General features: G+C 38.1%; 4 protein-coding genes and 2 non-coding genes across 13 annotated transcripts; 2 read left to right on the top strand and 4 right to left on the bottom strand.

Moving 5' to 3' along the window:
• Positions 1-124: 124 nt before the first annotated feature.
• Positions 125-3,423, top strand: LOC113764080 (cyclic pyranopterin monophosphate synthase, mitochondrial). 5 transcript variants are annotated; one of them, XM_027308160.1, is made up of 4 exons: positions 125-366; positions 1,002-1,128; positions 1,378-1,988; positions 3,133-3,423. In XM_027308160.1, exons 2-3 carry the CDS (start codon positions 1,024-1,026, stop codon positions 1,984-1,986), a joined length of 714 nt encoding a protein of 237 aa, XP_027163961.1. In that variant the 5' UTR covers positions 125-366; positions 1,002-1,023; the 3' UTR covers positions 1,987-1,988; positions 3,133-3,423. The 5 variants fall into 5 exon arrangements, with proteins under 5 accessions (XP_027163961.1, XP_027163955.1, XP_027163933.1 ...); XM_027308154.1 differs by having other exon boundaries at positions 127-366; positions 1,009-1,128; positions 3,126-3,423; XM_027308132.1 differs by having other exon boundaries at positions 130-366; positions 3,126-3,423.
• A 767-nt stretch (positions 3,424-4,190) lies between these two features.
• TRNAV-AAC lies at positions 4,191-4,264 on the bottom strand. Its single transcript has one exon. It is a non-coding gene; the product is annotated as a tRNA-Val (tRNA).
• A 122-nt stretch (positions 4,265-4,386) lies between these two features.
• Positions 4,387-4,460, bottom strand: TRNAV-AAC. The gene has a single exon. It is a non-coding gene; the product is annotated as a tRNA-Val (tRNA).
• A 125-nt stretch (positions 4,461-4,585) lies between these two features.
• Positions 4,586-9,259, top strand: LOC113779051 (THO complex subunit 4A). Of its 3 annotated transcripts, none has more exons than XR_003469441.1 (6): positions 4,586-4,877; positions 4,956-5,120; positions 5,731-5,799; positions 5,879-6,063; positions 6,969-7,523; positions 8,361-8,945. XR_003469441.1 is itself a non-coding variant. In XM_027324507.1 (5 exons), the coding sequence occupies exons 1-5, from the start codon at positions 4,710-4,712 to the stop codon at positions 7,135-7,137; spliced, it is 756 nt and encodes a 251-aa protein (XP_027180308.1). In that variant the 5' UTR covers positions 4,586-4,709; the 3' UTR covers positions 7,138-9,259. The 3 variants fall into 3 exon arrangements, 1 of the variants encoding a protein (XP_027180308.1); XR_003469439.1 differs by having other exon boundaries at positions 8,093-8,945; XM_027324507.1 differs by having other exon boundaries at positions 6,969-9,259.
• A 703-nt stretch (positions 9,260-9,962) lies between these two features.
• On the bottom strand, positions 9,963-15,612 carry LOC113783253. Of its 2 annotated transcripts, XM_027329348.1 has the most exons (12): positions 15,126-15,612; positions 14,842-14,926; positions 12,939-13,132; positions 12,757-12,839; positions 12,203-12,248; positions 12,054-12,110; positions 11,859-11,913; positions 11,685-11,785; positions 11,522-11,585; positions 11,310-11,443; positions 10,152-10,354; positions 9,963-10,046 (listed from the first exon to the last, which is right to left on the bottom strand). In XM_027329348.1, the coding sequence occupies exons 1-11, from the start codon at positions 15,201-15,203 to the stop codon at positions 10,181-10,183; spliced, it is 1,071 nt and encodes a 356-aa protein (XP_027185149.1). In that variant the 5' UTR covers positions 15,204-15,612; the 3' UTR covers positions 9,963-10,046; positions 10,152-10,180. The 2 variants fall into 2 exon arrangements, with proteins under 2 accessions (XP_027185149.1, XP_027185142.1); XM_027329341.1 differs by having other exon boundaries at positions 9,963-10,354; positions 15,126-15,611.
• Positions 15,613-17,051: 1,439 nt separating this feature from the next.
• Positions 17,052-20,804, bottom strand: LOC113779045 (ACT domain-containing protein ACR9-like). The gene is made up of 6 exons (XM_027324459.1): positions 20,417-20,804; positions 19,819-20,037; positions 19,616-19,721; positions 18,505-18,856; positions 17,677-17,961; positions 17,052-17,393 (listed from the first exon to the last, which is right to left on the bottom strand). Exons 1-6 carry the CDS (start codon positions 20,568-20,570, stop codon positions 17,247-17,249), a joined length of 1,263 nt encoding a protein of 420 aa, XP_027180260.1. The 5' UTR covers positions 20,571-20,804; the 3' UTR covers positions 17,052-17,246.
• Between the last annotated feature and the right edge of the window lie 1,000 nt (positions 20,805-21,804).

The following is a 21,804-nucleotide window of genomic DNA, read 5'->3' as shown; positions in this document are numbered from 1 at the left end:
TGATGCTTTTGCCAACACTGCACAATTACGATCTTTGTGGTTCAGTGCCATTTTTGTCCAAGTCAAATTGATCTCCAAGTCTTGCACCATGTAGATGATGCCGTGTCACTTTTTGGGTACTGAAATTGCGCTTGGAATCCGAAGTATGCACTTGTAACTTTTGAAAGGGGCGCTACCAATTGAAACCTATTAGTAATAAGTGTAAATGGTTGCAGCCTCCACATCAAAACAAAAAAATCCCCTCCGGAGGTTTTCATTTTAAAATTTAAATACGGGAGTACACTTCGACAAACTCAAACGGAACGGTGGCGGTGTGTGTTTCAGAGTCCTTGACCGCCCAGCTGAATACTGACACTACCTATCTCGGTAAACTCTCAATTTGCTTGCGTGCTTCATCTCTTTCTTTCTTTCGCATGTTTTCATTAAAAGGAGAAAATTTCATTCTTGGGTATTATATTGTATTTGTGTCGGTACCCCAATCTGATTTTATCCAAAAGAAAAAAAAAAAGGAGAAATCCTTAATGAATAGAAGCCCGAATTTAACCTAGCCTAGATTGTAGAAACCTGGGAGTTTGTCGAAGGAGGTAATCCGTTAACTGACATGGGTACTGTGGCGAAAAACACACATTTGGGGCAGCCCCATCTCAATTAACTTCCAATTCGAAGCACGGATGACACAAGGGGTTTGCTTCTTCGCTTGTGGTTGTTTCAGAGCTTGAGAAAGAGTGGTGAAGTCACTCATTGAACGGGAAGCATATATAGGAGTGCAGTTTGGTCTTCAAACTGATTAAGCACTGGTGAGGTTATAATTATGGTTTGATGAGCTGATGACTATAATGCTATTGGATAAACGGATAATAGGAGGCCAAAATTTGCAGTAGAATAGACAAACAACACCATGTTTTAGTATGCCATCTCTCTCTACTTTGCAAGATTTTCTAGTTTCACTTAAATGAAGAGAATTATAATTGTTTTTCTTCCTGTGTGATATTCCATATCAGAAAACAGGTTGCTGCTCAACAAATGATGATGATATGCCGATTTGTGTCTAGATCTCCTTGGTCTAGAAGGTTTTTTAGCAGTGATGCTGACAGGCGTCTTGCCAATGCTATTTCAGAGATTCATAAGGTAAGAGCCCCTTAATTGCTTTTATTTATGAATGTTTCCATTGATATGATTAAACCCGGCTTATTTAAGAAGCACACATTAACATAGTCTTTGCATTTGATTAGAGAAGGAAAACCGTTTGTTACCTCTACTAAATTCATGTAATTGTATCCAGAGATTTGCCTCCGCATATGCCAGTAATTGTGAATTTATAATTAGCCTGTTAGCTTTCTGGACCTGATTACACACCTGCGGTTGTTTTTGTCTCAGGAAATGGAATCTGTCTTTGGTGAACCTCCTGCATCTGGTCTTGCTGGTTCTGCTGAGAACCATTCCGTGACTCTGAATTTCAATGATTCTCAGATTCGATCCGAAGGTTGTACAGAAAATAAACTTGTTTCTGGATTGACACATATTGGTTCCAAAGGTGAAGCACAAATGGTGGACGTCTCTCTCAAAGAGATTACCAAGAGGGTTGCTGTAGCCAGTTGTAAAGTTATTCTAGGCAGGGAGGTTTTTGATCTGGTTGCATCTGAGCAGATGAAAAAAGGAGATGTTCTTAGTGTGGCAAAGATGGCAGGGATTTGTGGAGCAAAGCAAACAAGTAATCTCATTCCTTTGTGTCACAACATCAACTTGACCCACATTCGTGTGGATTTGTCACTGAATCCCCAGGATTTTAGTGTCGACATTGAAGGTGAAGCTGCCTCGACTGGAAAAACTGGGGTAGAGATGGAAGCTATGACAGCAGCTACAGTTGCCGGCCTAACAGTGTATGATATGTGTAAAGCAGTTTCAAAGCACATCCAGATTACAAATGTACAGCTTGAGCATAAAGCTGGTGGAAAAAGTGGGGATTGGAGGAGGAAGAATAGATGAAGGTTAGTGCCCTTATGCATCGATGAATTACTCAAGAAATCTACCGCCTGAGCATGAAAATTTGATTGCTCTTTTTGTAGTACCTAGCATGTGCCACAGTCAAGCTTATGCCTTTTTCTTGGGAAATGTGATTCATGATGAACTTGAATGAGCTTGAGTTTTCCTCCAGATCTAATGCAGTTCTGATTCGACAGTGCTACAGTTATTGTTTCCCTTTGTTGCCTGTTGTTCTACCCAACAAATTGCAGCAGTTATCACACGATTTAAAGAAACAGGAAGCACCTATTATATAATTATCTTAAAAATCTAAGATAAACAAAACAAAGCAGCCATTTCTTTTCTTTCCATGCAAAATTATGTTGCTTGGACTTCACCTTCATTTTTACTCTGTCTTCCTTTTGACTTCATCTTCATTGTAATTCGGTCTTCCTTTCGTTAAGAAAGAGGAGAACTACCTTTTGGATGATTTAATGAAATAGTCTATCCTTTTACAACTCAATTCTGTGGAACATCACCGCTGAGGTTCATGAACATTAGTTGCAATCAAACTGAAATTTGTGTTTTCCTTGGCAGTTCTTCCAGTCTCCTTGATTTGCTTTGGCTAGATGTGTCGATCTGAACATGACAGAGCATGCTTCTTTTCTAATAGATAAGTTAATAATGGGGCTGTCTCTCAAGGGTGAGCTATAAATATCTTGTTGCTTCAAGTGAAAGAACTTAGATTAATTGCCTCAATTTCGCATCAGAAACTTGTTTAGCCTGAGCATTTCTGTTGTTTAAGTCGAGGAAGGGCCAAAATAATAGCAATGCTTTTATAAACCTAGCACTGGGGATGGAAAAGTTACCCTTCTCTGGATAATTGAGGATGAAGTAGGTTAGTAAGCAAGCAAGCATCTCTTTAGTTGTAATAGGCATCTTCAGACATGATGACGGTTGCACTGAATTTGCCATTAGCTCAATCATTATAAGTTGGTTATGATGGGTAGAAGTCCTAGTCTCCGACATCTTATTTGTTCTTTATGGCGTGTCACGTGTGTAATTCTAGATTTGATTGATGTCAAATTTTCTCATGTTCTTTCCGGTGTATAACTTCATTGCGAGTCTATAAGTTGCTGACATGCTCAACATGCATTTCTTAGGTGCCAGGACTGGTGAATTTTGTTGATCAAATCTTATCCCAGCCAGCAGTTACAAAAATCCTTTGGCCTTAATGTGGTTGACTATCTGCCGGTGATGACACTCTGAATGGCTGGTTTGCTCTCTTGTCGAGATCTGTACCTGTCCTTTTGGTGTTTTTGGTTTCCTGCATTGTAGAATTGTCACATTGATCTTACAGCCTCAAAAGCTGGCAACTGCTTTTCTTTCGCTGCATTTCTTGGAGCCAATGATCCCTTTAGTAATGGAAGCTTTATCAGAAAAGTCTAGTTTTTTGCTGCATTTCTCATGCTCGATGTTGCCTTCATTCAGTTTCACTAGGTTGTAGGCAAAAATTTGCGAGTAACACCATGAAGGGAATCTTCACGAGATTCGGGTTGGAATAAGCGTGCAGTGGAGCTCTTTTGTTGTTTCGTTTCGGTTTTTTAACGTTTTCCTAACAATTGATTTGTCATTTAACAGTAAGATGAATGTCTTAGTAGAAACTTCTCTATCCAAAAAAACCAGCATTTTTTTTTTTCAGGTAAGTGAGAGGTCTTGGAGCCTCCCTTACCATCCAATTCAACCCTTTTCTCAACCAATATTGTATGTTTTCCTGTTTTCAAATTTTTTGTTTTTATGATTCTTATAATAAAGTTTTTCAACTATTATTATTCTATCACAGACCTGCTTTTTGTATTACATTTGTTACGGTAACACTTCTCTAAAGGTTTTTCTTAACTAATGCATTGTACCCCGGCGGCATCGATTCCAGAAATAACAAATTTTGGGATTTAACATGTATACTTCTCACCCGTAATGATTCCTTTTGTTGATAAACCGCAACCGCATTAAATGCAGAACAGCGACAAAAATTGGTCAATAATTTCACATATTTCCAATAATTTTAGTCATATATCGCTACATAATTTGGTGTCATTTTTGCACATTTGACTCGATCCTCCAAAATAAATAAATACGGGGAGTCCTTCATTGGGTTAAGTACTCAAGTGTGCTACCTATACAAAGTCGGAGCCAAAAAAAAAAAAAAAACCAGTATCATTCAATGTTGGCGTCGCCCAGATTCGAACTGGAGACCTTCAGTGTGTTAGACTGACGTGATAACCAACTACACCACGACACCCTGTCGGTGAAAAACCGTGGCATGCAAGGTCAACTCAATAGAAGGGAGTTCTTCATTGGCTTCAATGTACTACCATACAAAGTCGGAGCCAAAAAAGATAAAAAGCCAAAATCAATCGATATTGGCGTCGCCCAGACTCGAACTGGAGACCTTCAGTGTGTTAGACTGACGTGATAACCAACTACACCACGACACCCAGTCGGCCATATTTGAACCTATTGATTATTTATCCGTAATCTCTTCATATAAGTTTGATCCACTCTGACTAAAGTCGGCTGACTTCCGCGATGTTGACTTCGATCTGGCTCTCTACTTCTTCCTAGAGCTGTGCATCTTTTGAGCCCCATCCCCCACCCCGGCCCTTTTCCTCTCTCTCTTCGACCCCATATTTCCCACGGCGTCTCTATCTCTCTCCCTCTCGTCTCCGTCCTAGGGTATATTGAAGATGTCAGGCGCTGCACTTGACATGACACTTGACGATCTAATCAAGCAGAATAAAAAACCTAGTGGTGGAGGTGGCGGCCGCGGCCGCGGCCGTGGCTCCGGTCCCGGTCCCTCCCGTCGATTCAATAACCGTGCCGCCAATCGAACCACTCCTTACGGCGCTCCTAAGGTTAGATCCGATCTCTGTTTGTAATTTGCTCTCTATCTGGTTATTTACTGTTCAAAAGCTAATTTTTTGGTTGTTTAGGCGCCTGACTCGGTGTGGACGCACGACATGTTTTCTTCGGATCAGGCTATGGCCTATGCCAGCCAACTCGGCGTCGGCGGCGGCGGCCGAGCGTCTGCGATTGAGACTGGAACCAAGCTGTATATTTCCAATCTAGATTACGGTGTCTCTAATGAGGATATCAAGGTAATATTCCTTTAATCTGCATATATTTTTTTCCTTTGATGATGCTACCACCCCCGGGGGGGGGGCCGCATACACAAAGAAAGGATCTGAGATTCGGTTACCTAGCTCTATTAGGGTGGATTAGTTCAATATTGGTGTTGAATTCGTTGATTTTTTGTCTGGAATTTGGTGATTCGAGGCTTAAAATGCATAATTTTATGCAAACAAGCTCTTGTGCATATTCAATCACATATATGACAAAGAATACGATTTAAATTAATAACATTTCAAGCAGAATGAGTGTAATCTGTCCAGTTAGTTTTACTTATCCTGCATCGGAGTAGCTGGAACATCGTGTCTTGCTTGTTTTAAATGCATTCTGTATGCGCTGTACTTCCCAAATGAATATGTGGTAAATATGACAGCACGCACGGTATGCTGGTAGATTTTGGTCAAATTGTGAGGTACAAGATAGAGAATAGGTTGTAAGACTGGCTGAGGGAGTTTCGTTTCCTGCACTATGTTGTCCTTGATTCTATCTTCTGGCTTGTGCTTGAGTTATTTCATTGTGGTGTTCGTTATCCTTGTCAATTTTTTACTCAAGAGAAAAGGATATCTTTATTTCCTGCAGGAACTGTTTTCTGAGGTTGGTGACTTGAAAAGATCTACAATACATTATGACAGGAGTGGTAGATCAAAGGTATTTATCAAGTTTGCTAATGTGGTTTACTGGAGAACTCTTCTTGTGTTGCTGTGGTTTAGAAAGCTCTTTTCTCTAGGGAACAGCAGAAATAGTCTTCTCTCGTCGGCAAGATGCAGCAGCAGCTGTCAAGAGATACAATGGTGTTCAGCTTGATGGTAAACCAATGCAAATAGAGATCGTTGGAACAAATATTGTGACTCCTGCTGCTGGACCTCAATTTCCAGGTGGTGCTTTTGGTGACTCAAATGGAATCCCTAGAAGGTACTTGATGTGTTAATCGCAATTATTCTCATGGTTCCTTCTTCTTCTTCTTATTCTCATCATCATCATTACTATTATTATTATCATTACTATTACTATTATCATTACTATTGCTACTACTACTACTACTACTACTACTACTATATAGAACAAATTTAGTTTTGATTATGAAATTTATTCAATGTGGATGTGGATGAGAAATTTGTTGAATTTGTTCTTGTTCTTTAACCCTGCAAACATGATGTTTAGGACAGAAATTTTCAAGTTACTTTGTCATTGGATCTCAGGTTTTAGGTAAATTTTCTGTGACAACTAGTCAGTTTGAATTACACATGGATTTTGTAAATGGATAGCTAAAATGTCAAATTTGGCTCATGGCTAAGCTTGATGTGAAGGGAAAGGTGATGGTAGAAGTTTTCAATGAAAAAGGAAATCAATTGGCATTCAACAATATAGAATGGCTTCCCATAAATTTGGTGGGAAGTTGTTAATATGTTCATGAACTTTGTGGGGATGATTATCCTGAAGCATTGTTGTGTTCGTATATGTAAGTATAGAAATTTCCCTTCAAACCTGATTTTTGGTGTACATTTATACGAGGCTTACAGATGGTGAGTTTTGGCATGCATATATGACTCTTCAAGTCAATGTCCATTACACACTGTTTACATGGTCCTATGGTCCTTTGCTGTGTTGTTGTGTATAAGATTGTTTTTTTTTTTTTGAAGTAACATAGTCAGTTGCTGCAGACAAGGTTGGTTTTGCTTCTGTTATTGGTGAATTTTTTTTTTTGTGCTGGTTGAGTTTGCTTGCTTGCTTTGTATTCTTTTCTGTGGAGAAACATACATTTGTTTAGCTGTTGGATGTTGTTACATTTTTTTATTCTTTTTTCCCCCCGTTAACAGTGGACAAGGCAGGGGTGGCTCCTTTGGAAGGCCACGAGGTGGAGGGGGACGTGGTCGTGGATTTGGGAGAGGTCGTGGACGAGGAAGAGGTCGTGGTGAGAAGATATCTGCAGAAGCTCTTGATGCTGAGTTAGAGAATTATCATAAAGAATCAATGGAAGACAATTAAGCAAAGGGATGTCTTCTAATTCCTTTTTGCCATAAACCTATTGTGGCCTTTGTGTACTAGTAGCCTTTTTTCTAGAGTGACAAGAAAGTAACTTGTAGGGAGATAGAACCCTTGGTTTGGGAGCTTGGCTTTTTAATTGTTCGTCCTCTCATTTGGATATGTTACTTGGGATGGAGATATATGTGTTGCGAACCTTTTGTTTTTCCATACTCAAAACTGGTTACATATTCAAGTAGTGGGGGATCAGGTGGCACTTGAACTTTATTTTCACATCAAGACAAGCATTGCCTGGAAACAGAGGAGGGAAGTTCAGGCACTCTGAAGCCCTATCTTTGAAATGCTAGGATTGCTTTTGGAGTCATACATTGTCGGTTAGCAACTTCAAGGTAGTTTCCTAATTCTGTTTTTCTTCGATTATGTTTTGAGTTTTTATTTATTTATTTGAGATTCTGTCCTTAGTTTCCTGGGGATGTTTTCTTATAGAATGTCTGAGCAGTCTGCATGTTCCATGTCATGGTCCCTTGATTATTGCAGCACAATCATGTCTGTCTGATTATTTGTTAGGTAGTTTGACTTGGCTATGCTTATCAGTTAATGAAAATTTCTGATTAAGGACCTCTTGGTATGGGGAACATGAAAGCTGAAAGCAGTTTTGCTCAAATATTTGGCAAATTTTTGGGCAATATACTATGATCCTGATGCTCAAGCGTGGCAAGTTTAATTAACATCAGAAACTCAAACCGGTTCTTGGATTTTTTTTTTTGCAAAATTATGACAGAAGTTGGCAGTTTGGCTAACTTTGGTTACATTTGAATATTCCTAGATTTTTTGACTGGCAGATATGTAAGAGTGTGGACTGTAGATTTCCCTTTCTATGAAAAAGATTTGTCATTGTGGCATACTTCCTTTGAGCTCAACGTACTGTATTTTACTTATGCTATATCTGGTTTAGCAGCTCAATGTAATGCTGATTGTTGGAACTGATGTGGGAGGGCCTCATTTTTTTTTGTTTGATCGAGGAAAAGATCACATTGGAATCATTGGTCAATATTCTGAAGTGTTGTTTGAGTTTGCTAAGGCCTTTGGTTCCCTTATTTGCTGGAGGTGGTTTAGATAACATGGTAGAATTCCTTTATCTTTCCAGTGGTATTCAATATAGCATATTCTGGTTGATCTGAAGGTATTATAGCAGAATAATGATCTTCTGGGGCTATTTGGTTTAGGAACTGCTTCAATCAATTCTTCTCTAGTTGTAGTGCTCTGCTGGATTGTTAGCATGCATGAATTTGTGATGCTGGCACATGGTACAGTATGGCAGTTGAGGTGTCACAGAAGATTCTAACTTGGATGACAATGTAACTTGGATGATAAATTTGGTTTTGGACTTGAATTACTCATTTAAAATCTAATAGAAGTTCTGGATTTGGCTCAACAACTATTGGCAGCTGGGTGACAGCTCTAGTGAGATTTACTGATTAGTTTTTCTTGCGTTGGCCTCCTGAATGGATCCGTTCTCTGCATAACGGGTGTTTTTGTGTTATTTCTCTTGATGCAAAGCTATCCTGCAAAAACTGAATGCCACAGAATTTTAGTGAAGACTAAATAAAATGTTGATCAGAGAAGATAAACTGTGCTTGGTATTGGGCTGTTTGTGCTTTGGGTCGCATGAAAAAGAGAGAGGGATGTCTCCTGCAGTTTCCTCCTTATGTAGCTTGTACACGGTGAGAATAAGGAAGATGTTTTTGTGCAGGATAAAGGTCCTATTTTTGAGCTCGGGGTGATGTAAATATTGCCGCCTTCTTACTTTTTTCGTGGAGCTTATTGTGTGGTTTGACTTCTTCTATGGTATTTTCTTGCGAGGAACCTACATGTCTGCACGTAGGTATTGCATATCTAATGGATCTGAAACGAAAATTGCACGCTATAGCTGCCAGTGCAGGAAAACCTGACCTCTTGGTATTCTGTTTCTGGAGATGTAAATAAGTAGTTATGCATCTTTTGCCAGAGTTTAACCTGTATCTTCTATAGATGAAATAAATCTAGTGTTTTAGGTATGGTGCACCGCAGTGCAAAATATTATCTGCTATGGGAATTTAATTTATATAGCTCACTTTTATGAGAAGTTGAATTTACCATCTTTAATAGGTTTGCGGACTTTTCTCTGGATTTCAGTGTCCTCAAACTGCATGCTTCCTTTGGTCGAAAAGGAAAGGTGATCCCTCTGTTGCTAGTGAATAGCCCTGGATGGGATATATTGACTTGAGCGGAACATTTTAACGACTCTCGCCCATACTCAAATGTTGGTATGCAAATGGTTAATTTGAACCAGATTCATGAGATTAGGCCTTTTGAACGGCTAGCAAGTATCGTTCCATTTAGATAGTGTGAGCGGTGGGGGGGGGGGGAGTGAGTTCGAACCAAATTCATGAGATTAGCTGATTGTTGCTCCAATTTGATCGTCAAGCAATTATTAAGAATATTTAAATGGTAAGGAAAGAAAAGATGCATTATATTTTTCTGAATTAAAGTCTTATTTGTATTTTCACCACAATTTCTATTAAACACACGAACAAGAATATGGTCATTCGTACGTTGATGATGTACAATGCACTAAATAACAAACATGGTACCCTTGGGCCTATTTGGTACGGGGGATGCAGAGCCAATACTTATAACCAGCCACATATGAGGAAACGGATGTGCTCTGGGTCTATATGCAAAAGGTTTTAACTACTATAATAAGGGGAAAAGGCTTTTTTTTTTTTTTTGGTGTTTTGGGGGGGGTTTGTTGGGGGGTGGGATTGGGGAAGGGGACAGTTAAATGATAAACGGAAAAAGACAAGCTCTGTGTACAAAATGGAATTTCAGTTTTGCAAACTAAGACAGGATGCAGAAGCCCGCTAATTCTCCTGGAGCAGAAACGTACATAATCCAAGAATGAGGAAATAGTTATGGAAGTATTTGCTGACAAAAATAAAGCGCAATTCCAAACTAGTCACAAATGAATAACTTACAGGAGATTGCAAAAAACTGCTGTATACCTCTATTCTTGGTTTTCTTTATTCAGCTTATCCCAACTAGAAAATATCAACCGCAGAAGAGAGTAAAATATGCCTTGTACGCATGAAACGATAAAATTCCAACAAGAGGAGGGCCAATAACATGGATACAATAACCGGAAAAACAGGCTTATGAGATGCCGAAGATATCTGCCCACCTGAAAAAGAACATCATTCACCTGATAAGATACTTCAACCGGAAGGGCATCAACAATTTAAGATCAAATGCTCGTAACTGAATGAAAAAAAAATTTTCAACAACTGCCTTTCCTTTATATGAACACTAGGATAAAAACTGTCTCGTCTATTTTACTCCTGAAAATTTCTTCTTCTTCTTCTGTCGTTTTGAACAAAAGAACTATGCTTGCAAAGACCTGCTATCAGTCTTAGAATTGCAACGGCATGAAGATATTGAGCTAATGACAGTAGCAGTACCTGCAACCATGACTACACACGCTTGCTCTTTTCTCCCTTTCCCCAACAGCTAGCCACCCAAAAGGCCCACAACCCACACAGGAGATTCATCATTCGGCAAAATCAAGGATGAGTGACAACTTGAGCTTTTATTTTCTAGTAAACCAATATAAATCTTCAGATTTTGTCTTCTCTCCAGTTATTCTAATTAAACTTAAAAAGTTATTATTTATCCGAGAGTCACAGTCCCTCCTACAGTACTTCGGATCAGAACCCTCAAGTAACAGCAAAAGAAGATGACTTAAGCCTAAGCGGATAATTAAACGAGAACTTTCAGTACCACGCAAGTGAACATGATAAAATGTGCAGCCTGACGAGGGAAGGGAGCAGAGGCACAACTAAAATTCACCATTGTCACAAAGCTAATAGAATAAATTATTTCTATGAACTAACTTTCCAGGTTAGCTTCTCCATTTCTATGAAAAAATTCTCTCGTTCAGAATAATTTTCAGAATGGTAAAGTAGCCCTCAGAAATTATAGCTCAAAAAATTGTCATTTAGGGGAAATAAATTGCTAGGATACAACTGACATATCACAAAAAGTCCTTTACTAGAAGAAAAATGGAAAATAACCACCAAGCATGAAGACTGAAAAACTAGTTCTTGTTACCCCAGATTAAATATAATAACAATACTTACAGGGAAAAGCACATCTAAGGCATCCCAAGCTGCATGACGAACGGCTCTAGTTGGATATGTTGGACCACCAGGAGAAGTGAAGCTATACAAGCAGGTCTTCAACCTTGTACTTGTTGTCATTCTTAGTTCTAGACCTACACAAGTCCTAAAAGATTACTGCAAAGCCAAAGCAAATAGATAAACCTTGTGCACTCGTATTTGGCTATGCGTACCCTGGAGAACCTTAATCTGGGAAAGATAATGTAGCAGTGCCGGCTCAACCTTCAATTTAAGAAGCTGAAACAAAAGCAGATAACAGGTGAGACTTTTTACTTTGAGCAACACGAGGGCTGCAAGTTGCCAGGAGGGGTAGACAAAGACAACATCATCCCTTACCAGATCAGCTATTTCAGTGACAAAAACATCTGCTGGTCCACCAATTAAAAATGCATTTGGCATATCAGGAAATTGCTTTAAGAAGCTTTCTAGCTTTTCAGCTGCAAAAAGAGCATGTCAAACACTGGAGAAGTCAACCATCAAAACTTGAATGTGTACTCCAATAAAGACTACCTGCATTGTAGAAGAATATAAACCTTGAAAGGAGAAGAAATAGATCACGTTGGGCCTGACAAAAATGGAGGACCAATCAGCATTGAGATAACAAGGACAAATTAAGTTCAACGACCCCTATAGGTGAAGTAACTCTTTCATGTGCATAATGTGTATAAAATAACAAAGCAGGTCATGTGGGCAAGAGTAACAGACCTGTAAGGGGATCTTCTTCAACCGCTCAGGAACAAGTGCAACATCCTCCAGAAGATACTGCAATAGATAATTTTACAAGCATAAGAATGTCTTTCTGCCAACTTAATTGCTGAATAGAATTTGTGATTTATCTCGCAAAAGCAACTGACCCAAAAGAGACTTTGAAAACGCCTGGTGTTTGATTGGATGTCAATCCTGCAAGAAACAAGCATCTTTTTGATTAATTTCTTTCTCTTCCTTTCTCTCCCAACTTAAAATCGGATAAGCAAGTACGAAATGTATGAAAAAAGAACTCTACTTGCATACAGAAAGGCACAAAATATAGCAGCATAAGTAACTGGCCACATCTATAAAAATTCTAATACAAATCTAAAGCCTGGCTGTAATTGACATTGGATGACATAAGTCCATTCTTGCATAATGACAGAAAATCTGAGTTCATATTAGGTTATTGTTACGCCTGAATATATTGTGCAAACTAGGAAGAACAAGCCTTCTATGGAACTGATCTTAATTGCTTAAGGCTTCAGAATTGCTTTTACTTTGCCTAATTTTAGTTGTTTAAATAACAATAATAGATTAAGCACATGAAAAAGAGCTATATTAAACTATAGTGGTTGTTCCATCCCTATAACACAACGAAAGCTACTGATCACCACAACCAACCTGTATGTAAGATGCTACTGACAGTTTAAAATCATACCAGAAGACATTTGTTGCACCCTGAACAAGAGCAGATGAGTAACGAAGAAGAGTTTCAGGATTCTCAAGTTGAACCTCAAATAGCTGCAGAGCAGAGCTCATAAAAGTCAGAGACACTTCATATCCAAATAACAGGGGAAAGCCATAAAACAAAAGGATATAACACAACAGAAGTTTACTTACCCACTTGTGGAACAAAAGGGTAAAAATATTAGATGCAAATGACTGGCTCCAAAGTTGAACAATCAAATCTAAAATTGGCTTCCCATTTTGAGGCATGCAAACAAAATAATCAGCCAAGACATTGTAAAAGCATATAGGGCCTTCGGTATAGTCTTCTGCTACTGAACTTACATCTTCCCTCCTGAAAATGATATCTGTTTCATTTTTGAACAAAATATTAAGAACATAAATGAATTACAAATGCAACACAAGTTAAGCACTAAGCATCGAAGCTAAGTTACCAATCTGGACTGAATATTAACAAAAATTATAAATGGGAGAAACATTGTAAAGGCTCCAAAGTCTTAAAGAAAGTCCCAGTTTATTCATTAAAGTCTAGATTTAGTCGTCTGAGTACCTGAAGCTCCCTGCATAAGTTAGAACTGTAAAAAGTTTCTAATCAAAAAACAATAACCCAAACAGGCAGACAGAATGATGGGGAGATATGTTGATAGAGGCATCTCTCTCTCTCTCAAAAGCAGAGGGAGGGCAAGGGAGGAAGCAAAAGAAATGGCGGAAAGGGAGAAGAAAGGAGTAAAAATAATAACGAAAACAAATAACTGACCATATTAATGGAAACAAATAAACTGACCAAGCAAAATTTTCTAAATGAGGCATCAAATTAACAAATTACAAAAAGGACAGATTAGGTTTACCCACACCCTCAAAGATGAAATGATGGACTAGATCATTGACATGAAAGGTCCAAACTAGATAGCATTTTGTATGCAACAAATTTCGCAGGTATCAGTGGCATATCGCAATATCTAACTTGGGATGAATTTTGATGAGAACCTAATGTATAGACAAGTGGTACATTTACATTATATTAAAATTCTATAACCTAGGCATTATCTAATCCATTTGTGTATATCTTGGGATGACAATCAGAACTCAGCAAGAAACGACTTGAAATGCAAAACATTGTCATTCAGCCATCGTAATTGGTTGCTTGTGGTTTTCACTAAAATCTCTTAAGCTACCCCTAATTCTATATACATATGAAGATGAGAATTTACAAACACTCAGGAACATCAGGTGGTTCATTAAATTCTTCTTACACAGTAGGGTAACTGTATGACAAAAAATCATGTTCACCATCAAATTGTTTATTGTCACCATGGCCCATCAAATACGTCCAAACAGAAGAGTTAAAGATCTCAGTCATGATTGAAATGAACTTAAAATGAAGGCAGACAAAAATATAGCCACAGAATCATTTAAAAATTTTCAGGCCATGACTCATAAAACGAAAGAAGAAACAATGCATAATGCCTGACCTTTTTGCTTAATGCTTCGATACAAGATCATTTATACCAATTATTGGAAAGAAAATAAAACATAAGAGGATAGATTTATCAGCATAAAACCGAGGAAAAAAAAGAATATAAAGTAAAAGTCTCAAAGTCCCAGTATGGGAAGAACTTCTGAATTTCAGCATTCAATAACTAAAATCATCTGTACAATTTAGCCATCATCCTCATGAGCTTAGCAGCTATGTATACAACAGTAAATGCAAATAATACAAATACATCAATAGGAAATCTAGTATGCGCCATTAAAATTCAAATTCTTAGGGAAATCAACATAACTCGATCTCTATCCATTTACTACATATACTTATATTCATATCCTACTATCTAAAACAGCTGTTTAACACTAATGTTTATGAACGAATTATCTACATCGACAACTGAAACTTTAATTATTTCCTGTACTGAAATGCAGACAAGCAAACACGAACAGAAAAAAAAAAGTAATTCATTTGAATTTGCCACCAATACACACAGATAAATATGCTGTCATCTCTTATTCAAGCACAAAAAAAAGGAGTAAATAATTATTAATATTCTTTTGAAGTTACCTCTCGCTCGATCATCTACTTCTAAAGCTATATCCGCAAACAACTCCTGCAACAAATTCCGCCTTTGCGGTGCCGAAGCTAATGCCTATGCAAAAGTATCAAGGGAAAAAAATTTCGTAAATACAAGCAATCCTGAGAAGTTGATTTTTTTTTTTTTTTTAATAGGCATTAGCTTTAGAAGTGTGTGTGTGTAATTATCCTTTTCCTTTAAAACAGTAATCAAATAAAAAACTAAACTGATATGCAACTTAACTATTTAGATATGTAAATTTATATGCACGTACTCGTTGGAGTTTCTTCTCGATTTCCTGAGTAAGAGCTCTGAGATAAGCGGAGCTTCCAGAAATCACCGCCTGTATCATTCTGATCGGACTTTTTCTCCGGTGGAAACGATCATTTGACACCAGAAAAAAAAACAAAAGGCACTCCAAAATGAAGCAAAAAGAAAAAGGCCCTAATCTAATCTTGAAATCTGAATTATGCGAATTCGCAAGACAGAATGTTTCGTTTAGATTAATAAAACAAATACTACAAAATGTTTCGCTGCTAAGCTGAAGATTTACGGTGGAATTGACTATTCAAATCTGTAACTGACGTCGTTTTACCGGCAAATCATCGTTTTTGAAAAAAATGTTAACGTGTATAAAATCTTCTACTGTGTCTGCGCGAAGGTTACCCAAAGTTTGCTCCTGAAAGAGAACTCGAGGCTTCGTTTGGGGTGCCAGACAAGACCAACTTTACTCACTCTCGATATACAAAGAAGACTAAAAGGTACTTCCAAATAAGGCCTTGTTGGGTTGAGTAGTTTCCAAAGCATAATTGGGGCATGTGTCGTGACTGAGAAGCGATGCTCAGTATCCCAATTGGAGACGGTCATGGGTGACGTGGGCTATTTGGGTCTCCTCCACGTGGGTTTCAAACAGTTCTACTTTATGTAGTAAAAATGAGGGATTTTGGATAAAGTTAACCGATTTAATTGATGGGCCCACCGCCCGCAGATGAGGTTCTCAGAGAACGCGTTTCCGTAAGGTTGGCTGGGTGGAAAAAAAGCAGAGAGCGGTGGGTGATGGGCTTGTGCTGGATGTGGATCCACCACTTATTCGTCTTTAGTGAGCAGGGGTGTCGGTTCCGTTATCTGTGGTGCTTCAATAAAAAATACACATTGAACTCAACAAACGGGTACAAAGTAGTAAAAATATTTCTGCGTTTGATTTCCGGAAAAATCTCCAGAAAAATACACATTCAGTCAGAACTTAAATGCTGCTATTAAACATTGAACACCCCCCCCCCCCCACAAAAAAAATATATAAATACATATCCCAAAATAAATTTAGGATTTTCATTCCCTAATGGAACCTCAACCTTTGATTCCCTTGTGGAATCTTATTTGTTGTACCATTTGACATTTTGACCCCATCTCTAAGCTTTGGCCAAAGTAGAGGAGACATGCTATAGAGAAATCATGCGACTCATTTGCTACGTGGTTCTCTCTTTTCTCTCATGAGTTACAACTTACACGCGGAGGAACAAAACATAACCACGAATGTTGTCCCATCCTAGCAGAAAACAACTGCTTCAAAAGTCATGAGCTAATTCTTGAAAATTTGTGTAAAGACGCACAAAAGATCAAAGAGCAAGACTCGCATAACTCCAGAAATTCCTGCCTTAATTCCATCAGTGAAACTTGTTCATATGTTTTCATGTACATATATTCTTTATATTTGTAACTTCTAAACATTGTTTTATGTGCAGTATACTGAAATCATGAAACTCCAATATCATCTCAGAGCTTACGGTGAAATAGCAGAAATACCCCCATTGGAAGTCAGCAGGCGATACAAGAGGATCAGGACTCAGGAGGCGCGCATCTAAGCATAAGGGATCGAAGGCAAGCACTTCTAAGGCATAATAAATGAAAGCAGCAATGCCAAAAAAGCATTGCAGCTTCTCAGCATGCTATGAACGAAAGATTTTTAAGACATAATACATCTCCTGGACCGATCAAACTTACTGTTGCATACATCTCTTACGTGGCCAAAGCTTCTGCGATCATTGACAGCAAAAGATATCATTTGGCTTTCTCAGTGCGTCAATATATTAAATTCCCATGAACACATGATGTAGGGGCCAAACAACCCCACGACCAGCACTGACTCACAATAGCATCTTTATATGAACAAACATCTTGAAAAATCATTGCACGTCAGAAGTAAAAGAAAAGGAAGACTTTCTTACTGGAAAAGAACATGTTACAGAATAATCGCATCTAAATTCTAAACAACCTCCAGAATAAACAAGAATTATCAGAAGAAAGAAGCTGTACAAATGAGTTCCTGATCTCCTTGGGTGCAAAACTAGAGGAAGGGAAACCACATTGGTGAGCCAAATGAAAACAAACAGAAAGCTCACCAGCCCATTAACGTTCTTCTAACCTTGTCTACAATCTGATTCCTTACAACCATATTTGATAATTGGAATCTGCAGTTTTCATCTAAAAGGAACCTGTACACCTCCCATTCACGATCAGCTGTTAAATGCCTTCCAATTTCAGCCTACAAATCAAGTCATTGTGAAATCATTACTCTTAAAACTTCAAATCTTGTTATCCCAAAGAGACAGGACTGCATTCAGTTAAGAAGTTGAAACAATGCCAGCATATTCAGAACTAATATGTGACAGTTATCAGGAAAAGTTTGGTTTAAATCCAAACTTTGCATCCTTACAGAGCTTATCCACTTTTTAAATCCATAGAAAATGATAGTAATTATCAGACTCCACAATTGTTTACACACTGCCAGAATTCAGTAAGGTCGGTCCAATGACGTGTTGTCTTACCAAGAAGATGCATATCCCAAGAGTCTTAAGTGCATGCGTGACATCATAGAACACCCGCGGTCTGCCCTTTCCAGATAACTCAACAGGGTTGGCAACCAAAAGTTCAGTATCTGGTCCACGGTTTGTGATAATTACGCGCAATGGGTGAAGCATTTCCACCTTCAAGCGAGAACATAAAGACTCCTGCTTCTCAGGATCCAGAATCTTTTTCCCGTCCTTCTGTCGGATAAAGAGGTCTAACTCCCGATGACCATTATTAACAAGAGAGAATCGGCCAAAAGATATCTGATAAATCAACAAACCATCTGTATTAGCAGATAATGCCTGACGTAAACTATCATCATGATAAAATTCAAATCTATCAGAATTAGCGAGTTAGTAACATCACCTGAACAGACGATAAAACATAATTTAAAAAATAAAACTAACTCAAGAGATTGTGGGCCACCAAACCAAACTACACTATTGACCAGGTAAATCTAACCATTTGCATTGGTCACCAGTTAATATTTAATTAATCTAAAGCCTAGAAAAGAAAAGCGAAGGACAAATCCTGCTGCTTATTCTGTAGCTAAATGAAGAGGCGAATATTCCAGCCAAAGAGCGATGTTTCTATCTATTTTGCAAGGAAGACCAGAGGTAAATGTACAACTCTGGAAAATTTTCCAAATCAAATTGAGGAAGCCCCAACCATGTGCTGCCCAAAATAACTAGAAAGTGTTTTGAGTTAATCATGTGAAAAGAAGTCTAGTAGTTTATTTTTCAGATTAGCAAGGTGGAAGTATGAGAAGCTCATTTAAAGATGAACGAGGGAACAAATATCTACACCTGTATACCATAATCTTTCAGTGTCCGCAGTATATCATAAAGAAAACCCTTGTGATCAACACAGTTAATCTGAAGCAATGTATGAGCCGGACTCAAGGAGTTATCGACTATTACACTCGACTTTTTCAACTTTGTAACATCTGAGCTTAGAGCTTGTGCGCGAATCTCCTTGTCTGACAACACATATCTAAACAATTCTTCAGCAACAGCAGGAGAAAGGGAAGATATGCTCTGAAGGTTGTCATATTCAGACCCTGCCAACTGAAGTTCACAACTAAAGCATGATTCACCTAAAACAGCTTGTAGTTGGGCACATGTTTCATCTTGCCTTTCTTTCTTGTGTAAGAGCTCCCTGAAAATTAAGAAGTGCAAAACATTATTCTTGTCCATGGGCATTACAATTAATTCAATGATGTCCAAACAAGAATTATGCCCTTACCATGGGAGATTAAGGAGTTGATCACATTTCAAACTATGATTTTAAATGGGGTTACTCTCTTCTATGGTAACAGTTATATCACAAGATTGGTTAATGAACAGAAGTTACTATGATAATGCCCATTTAAAGACATCATAACCACAAAGTCAAAATAGGCGAGCTAACTGCAAGCAGCTATGACTGTTGAACAGGTTTAAGAACCATGAGAGGTTGACATCCTTAATTTTGAAAATGAGCAAGCCATGTTGAATATTGAAAATTGTTATTCTACTCTTTTGTCTCAGCATAATAGGCAGACGAATGCTTTTATAGCACTGAGCACATTTTCTACCAAAACACCACACATACATCTTGGTTATCGTGAAGTAACCACATCAGAGCGAAAGAAAATCAAAATACAGAACGTTTCAGCAACAATCTAAACAAAAACTAATAACTGAAAATTTAATGCAATCAAAAGAAAAAAGAAAATGTTGCAGGAAATACATGTCACGATAAGACCAGATATGTCCAGGAAAGGATCTGAGTCTGGGCATAGTATTTCCCCAGCTTATTGCCCATTGTGAAAACACAAACAGCCAGTGGGATGAGGGAAACAGAAGAAAATTCGTGTATCTCTTGCTGAAATGCACACTAGAAAAGAATGATTGTGGAAGGAAATAAAACACTTACAAGTTGTCTGTTATGAAGAAGAGGTCCAAAATACGACCATCTGGTGTCGTAGTCACTTTTACTCTCTGAATTGTAAGTTCGAGATAGCACAAAACTTGAGTGACATCTACGAACATGTTTTAAAACAAAATCAGAACAGAAAATGAAGCCTATGAGAAACCAACACCTAGTTGTAACTCGTAAGCATATATAGGAGTACCTACCATGCAGTACCCCTTTTCGATCAAGGCCGCAATATTTCAATAGATACACTGGAGAAGGTGTACTGTGCGAAGATGGCTGGTTCAAGTAAAACGAAACCGAGCATGATGGGCAGACAGACAAAAGGCGCTCTTTCAAATTTGGCCATCTCACAGCCGGTGATCTTGCATGAGGAATTACCCATAATACTATGTAGCACCATCTCCCATCGGTTGTAATATCTAGCTCAAAGGAAAATACCAGTCAGCCGAGCCGAATATGATATGCTAAAAGAGATACTCAAACAGTAGAACCATGTAGATCACTAGAAGTCAAAAGCCATTTCTTCTTCTAATCTTCAATCTCTCATCTACGACCTAATTATTCATTATATGATAAAATTCCAGTGGAAACCTATGAATGCAATTCTCATCAAACCTCATAGGTTTTCAATCAAAAGAAACACGAACTACGTTTTGCATGTGCAATAATGATTTAACTATTAAGCTCAGAAGGAACACAATTACAGCAAACTGGAATTGGAATTATGAACATTCGATAAGTAATAAAACGAGACTCGAAATACTGATGATGGAGAAGTGGAAAAAGAAGGGATACTACCTCCTTTGCAGATACAGAGTCCAAAGTCGAGGATTGTGCGGCAAATATCGCAGCCGAGGCCGGTCTTATCGTGACAATTCACGGTGATGACGTAAGGGTCGCCCGGTACCTTCCCTTTCTGTATGACTACGGCGTCATCGCTGGGCAAACCCATACCGGCAATTGAAGCCGGTGGCGCCAGCCCAAACAGCAAAGCCTAGAGTAGACTGGCTGTTGTGTGAACCACCCAGAGCTTACAAACTCACAGATTGAGCGGGAGAAGAAATTGTTGGGTGGGTTGGTGAATCCAGAGAAAGTCGGATGGATACACAAATGAAGAAAGAGTTGGTGATGGCAAGAGGAGCAGCACGAGGGAGGTGAGGCGGCAGTCTCTCATTCGGGGTGATAGTCCACGTCGGCAGTGTGGCTAGTTAAAGGAAGGCGAGTCCACGAGTTTCAACTTTCATATGATATGTGGCTGTGAAGATAATAGATGATACGTGGCATTTGTTTAAGCTAAGCACGGACTTATAAATTATATGCTATAACCCAAAAATTACACCACCAACGCTACACATAAGCAATTCTTCTTCTTTTTTTTTTTTTTTTTTTGGAAATTAAATATATAGAGTATATAACTGTGCGATTGGTGGTGAGGCACGAAAAGCATCACACATGTCAGCTGCTTCTAGGTTTCTCTTGAAGCTATATGATACTCCTCCGTCCCACTTTAATAGTCCTGTTTTCCTTTTTCATCTGTCCCAAATTGTAATCTACTTTCCAATTGAAAAATGTAGTTGTATTTTAATTTTCCTAAAATGCCCTTATTCAATGTAAGTTGTTGTTACTATAAACCTATCCCATTTAATGAGAGTTGATTCTTTTTTTACCATTAATTCAAGTTTCATAAAGTTGTACCATATTTAATGTGATAGTATTTTAGGAAAATAGCAATCTAAATTTACTTTTCCAACAAAGTTAATTATTTTTTCTTAAACTGTATGAAAAAAAAAACAGGACTATCAAAGTGGAACGGAGGGAGTAATTAACACCAGGTATGTTTGCCATTTTGGGCTATGTCTTTGATACTCCCTCCGTCCCACTTTGATAGTCTTGTTTCTTTTTTCACGCAATTTAAGAAAAAATACTCCCTCCGTCCCACTTTGATAGTCTTGTTTCTTTTTTCACACAATTTAAGAAAAAGTAGTTAACTTTGTTGGAAAAGTAAATTTAGATTGCTATTTTCCTAAAATACCCTCACATTAAATAGAGTATAACTTTATGGGAACTTGAATTGATGGTAAAAAAAGAATCAATCCTTATTAAATGGGGTAGATTTATAGTAATAACAACTTACATTGAATAAGGGTATTTTAGAAAAATTAAAATACAATTACATTCTTCAATTG

Source organism: Coffea eugenioides, chromosome 1 (genome assembly GCF_003713205.1).
Source record: "Coffea eugenioides isolate CCC68of chromosome 1, Ceug_1.0, whole genome shotgun sequence".
Taxonomy (NCBI): Eukaryota; Viridiplantae; Streptophyta; class Magnoliopsida; order Gentianales; family Rubiaceae; genus Coffea; species Coffea eugenioides.
This window is presented reverse-complemented; position numbering and strand designations above follow the sequence as displayed.